Genomic DNA, 3242 nt, shown 5'->3' with positions numbered 1-3242 from the left:
AGGCCACTCAGAAACACACTAATTGAATATAAATTTTAAAAATTATTAAGGCATGAAACTTATATCTTATCAAACTCAATTAAAACGAATGCTCGCAAGCTGAAATAAAAATGTTGGCTTTTAGAATTTTGTAAAGTTTATGCCAAAAAAACCAATTTATAGGGTAATCGAAAGCATCAAATTTGTCGAAAATGTCGGAGAATTAATAGATATAATTTATTGAAATAAATTAAAACGTTTTTTTTTTTTGAAAGGTCTATGTTAATTCAAATTCACACTTTTGACGCAACGTATTTTAATTATGTGATAATGTTGATTAAAAATAATAACATGTAGTTGACACTTTAATTCGCAGAGAGTGACTCTTGTTCTCTAAGTAGTTAACTGCTCATTTAAAATGTACAATATACATTGTGAGCTATATGCTCTCATATATTTAAGCTTTACCCCTTTTCTCCATTTACTATATACATAGGTAGGATTAAAAGTGAAGGTTCTGTATATAGGGTCTTTAAATAGTGTAAAATTTTGCTGGAATTTGTGTATTTTAATTTTTAGTCAACATCAAACAGCTAGCGATAGTCAAAAGTTTAAGCTTTTAACACGCCTGACTGCACTGTTCCAACAAATTTGTCGTTATAGTGCTAATGATAAATCAAACAATTCACTCAAATATGAGAGCGCTACACTCGACATTGCTCTATGCTCAGACGATAACAGAGACATTTGGTATTGATAAAGCTAAGCGTTCTTTACGAAAAAAAAAACACGATCAAGTGATAAGAAAACTGCAAACATAGTAGAGTTGGCAAGCTCAACAGTCGCGCGCTCTATGTCAGCTAAAGTGGATGTGTGATACTAATATTTGCTGGTTTAGGGTGAATCAGAGACAGCGTGTCTGACTCATAAATGGGCATGAAATTGTTTTATGCATTGCTGATGGTCTCGGCCTTGGTCCGGCTAATGCAAGCGGAATCTGCAGGCTATGAAGACAGCGATGAAGTGGAGGAAGAGGACTGCATGCTGGACAGGCCGTTGTGCAAACTGAAGCCAAATATCGACTGTGAGCAGCAGTTGCGAGATAAAAACTATGCAAATTTAGTTTACTGCAATGCAATGCATTGTGAGCCAGAGAGCTTTGAGCACGATTACCTGGTGCGCAATCACGATCAGACACCTCACATTAATCACTGGAAGCGTGCTCGAATTGGTGATTCAGCCACTTTACACGATATCTGTCTGCTACGCAACGGCTTGCCTGTGACCAGACGCTGCCGCCTCAACAATTTGACAGCCGAATGGGAGCCTATAGATCGCTGGCAGCCAGTAGTCTGCATGCGAGAGTTTAAGGAGCGCTCCATCAGCATAGCGTTGAACTCGTTGCACGATGAGATCTTGGAGGGCAAGCGACACACCAACAACACGCAAGAGCGTCGTCGTGCCACAGCCACAATGCGTGACATGTTTAGGCAACGCGACAACACTCTGCTCCCAGCGGATGTGCATGTCACTGGGCAACTCATAGAGCAGCTCTTAGAAGAGCAAAAGGACGTGACTGTAGGCAAGGACTTAGTCAGCATTTGCCGTGATATTATGTCTTCTGATGCGCAGACGCTGCGTCTATCAGCGCAACTAAATGCAACAGATTCGCTGCTCCAGCAGTTCGAGCATTATATGGACGCCTTGCCACAGCAACTAGTGCCGCAAGCTAACTGTGGCAAGGTTGCAGTTCAGGCTGCTACTGATTTTGAGGTGGAATCGGTTAATTTGGCAAACATTGGCGTACAAGCCTACCTAAGCAGCAACCTGAGCGTGTTTTTTGTGAATCCTCAGTGCCAACGTATTACAGGCATTGCAGTTTACTCAGCGGCAGCTGCTGATCGCCAAGCAAGCAAGAGCGGCTTCTGGTATCGCTTGCTCTATGCGCATGAAAATCTGGACAAACTGCGTGTGGAAGCACAGCTTGAGACGGCTGCATATTTACCTGATTCACTGTGGCGACAACTGCGAACAGCTAGAGGCGCCTCACACTTGGTGTTCAAAGTCTATGCACATGACGCGCTTTTTGTGGAAAAAGTAACGGAGCGCCGTCGTCGGCCCAGAAGTAAAGTGCTCTCCATAACCATACCTGGGCTTAAGGGTGAGATAACAACTTTATTTCTTATCTTATCTGAATCAAAACAATTTGATAGCTACTTGTGCCAATATAAGGTTTTTACTATGATGATTTGTGTTTCAGTTCAAGTTTGCCTAAAAACAAAGTGTGCCCTCTTGTGAATAAGTCTAAGTTTAGAAATATTAATTGAAATCCTTTTTGTGAGCTCTATTCAGATATTAAGGTCTAGCCATGACTGTTATTTTATAATAAACTAACTCAAACAATATCTGGCCGGATGAAGATTTTAGGTTTTTCTAGTCCTTGTCATATATTTTGTGTATATTTTTATACATTATACATACAAGCTTGTATAAGTATACATAAATATTTGAAATTCAATAGTTTCTAAAAAAAAAACAAATATTACTCAGACCCTAAATTTCTTGCAAAGATGGGTAAACATCCAATCAGGTCTGGTTAATTATAACTTATTAATAGTTAAATAGAGCGTTGAGTAGTCAAAGCTGATTTCTCTAAGTTTTGTGTCTTTAAATCTATTATAATGGCCTATATTATTATAAGTAGACAAAATAAAAAACAACAGTGGAAATGAGATCAGTTGCTTAGTTAAGTAGTCAGGCCTGTTTAATTTGAATATCGTAACAAGATAGTTTTCAGCTAATCGTGTAAACAAGCAATTCAATAGCTTATCCGGAGTTTTGAGCATCGATTGGGCTAAGTGAATACGCACCTTTATAGATAATAAATAAATATAATAATAAAAATAATTATATATTAAATTAATCTTTTGTCTTCTAGACGTTTACTTGCCGGAGCCCATACCTTTGTTGCTACGCAATGAAAATCATCGACGGCCTGATGCACGTGCGCTGAGCTCAGGCAGCGGCTGTGGCTATTGGAATTATGAAACTAATAGCTGGCAAAGCGATGGCGTCAATACTAAGAGCCAGACTGATATACTCAAAGATCCAATTATTGTCTGCCACACTCAGCATGTGACGCAGTTTTCATTTTTGGTGGGCGGCAGCTATCGCACGAACGACTTGGGTCAGGAGCAGCTTATTACGCCCTTTGATGAACGCGTGCTGGACATTATTTCCATTGTGGGCTGCTCCTTGTCGCT

At 39.6% G+C, this 3242-nt stretch overlaps 1 protein-coding gene across 1 annotated transcript; it reads left to right on the top strand.

Annotated features, from left to right (window-relative positions):
* Window positions 1-819: 819 nt before the first annotated feature.
* Window positions 820-3240, top strand: LOC108601744 (the record flags this gene model as incomplete). Its single annotated transcript, XM_017989664.2, has 2 exons — window positions 820-2140; window positions 2918-3240. Coding segments are annotated over exons 1-2 (1554 nt in total), but the record flags the coding sequence as incomplete, so codon positions are not given.
* Window positions 3241-3242: the final 2 nt, after the last annotated feature.

The sequence above is a fragment of the Drosophila busckii genome, chromosome 3R (assembly GCF_011750605.1).
Source record: "Drosophila busckii strain San Diego stock center, stock number 13000-0081.31 chromosome 3R, ASM1175060v1, whole genome shotgun sequence".
Classification (NCBI taxonomy): domain Eukaryota; kingdom Metazoa; phylum Arthropoda; class Insecta; order Diptera; family Drosophilidae; genus Drosophila; species Drosophila busckii.
Note: the sequence above shows the minus strand (reverse complement) of the source record. Positions and strands in the feature narration are given on the sequence as shown.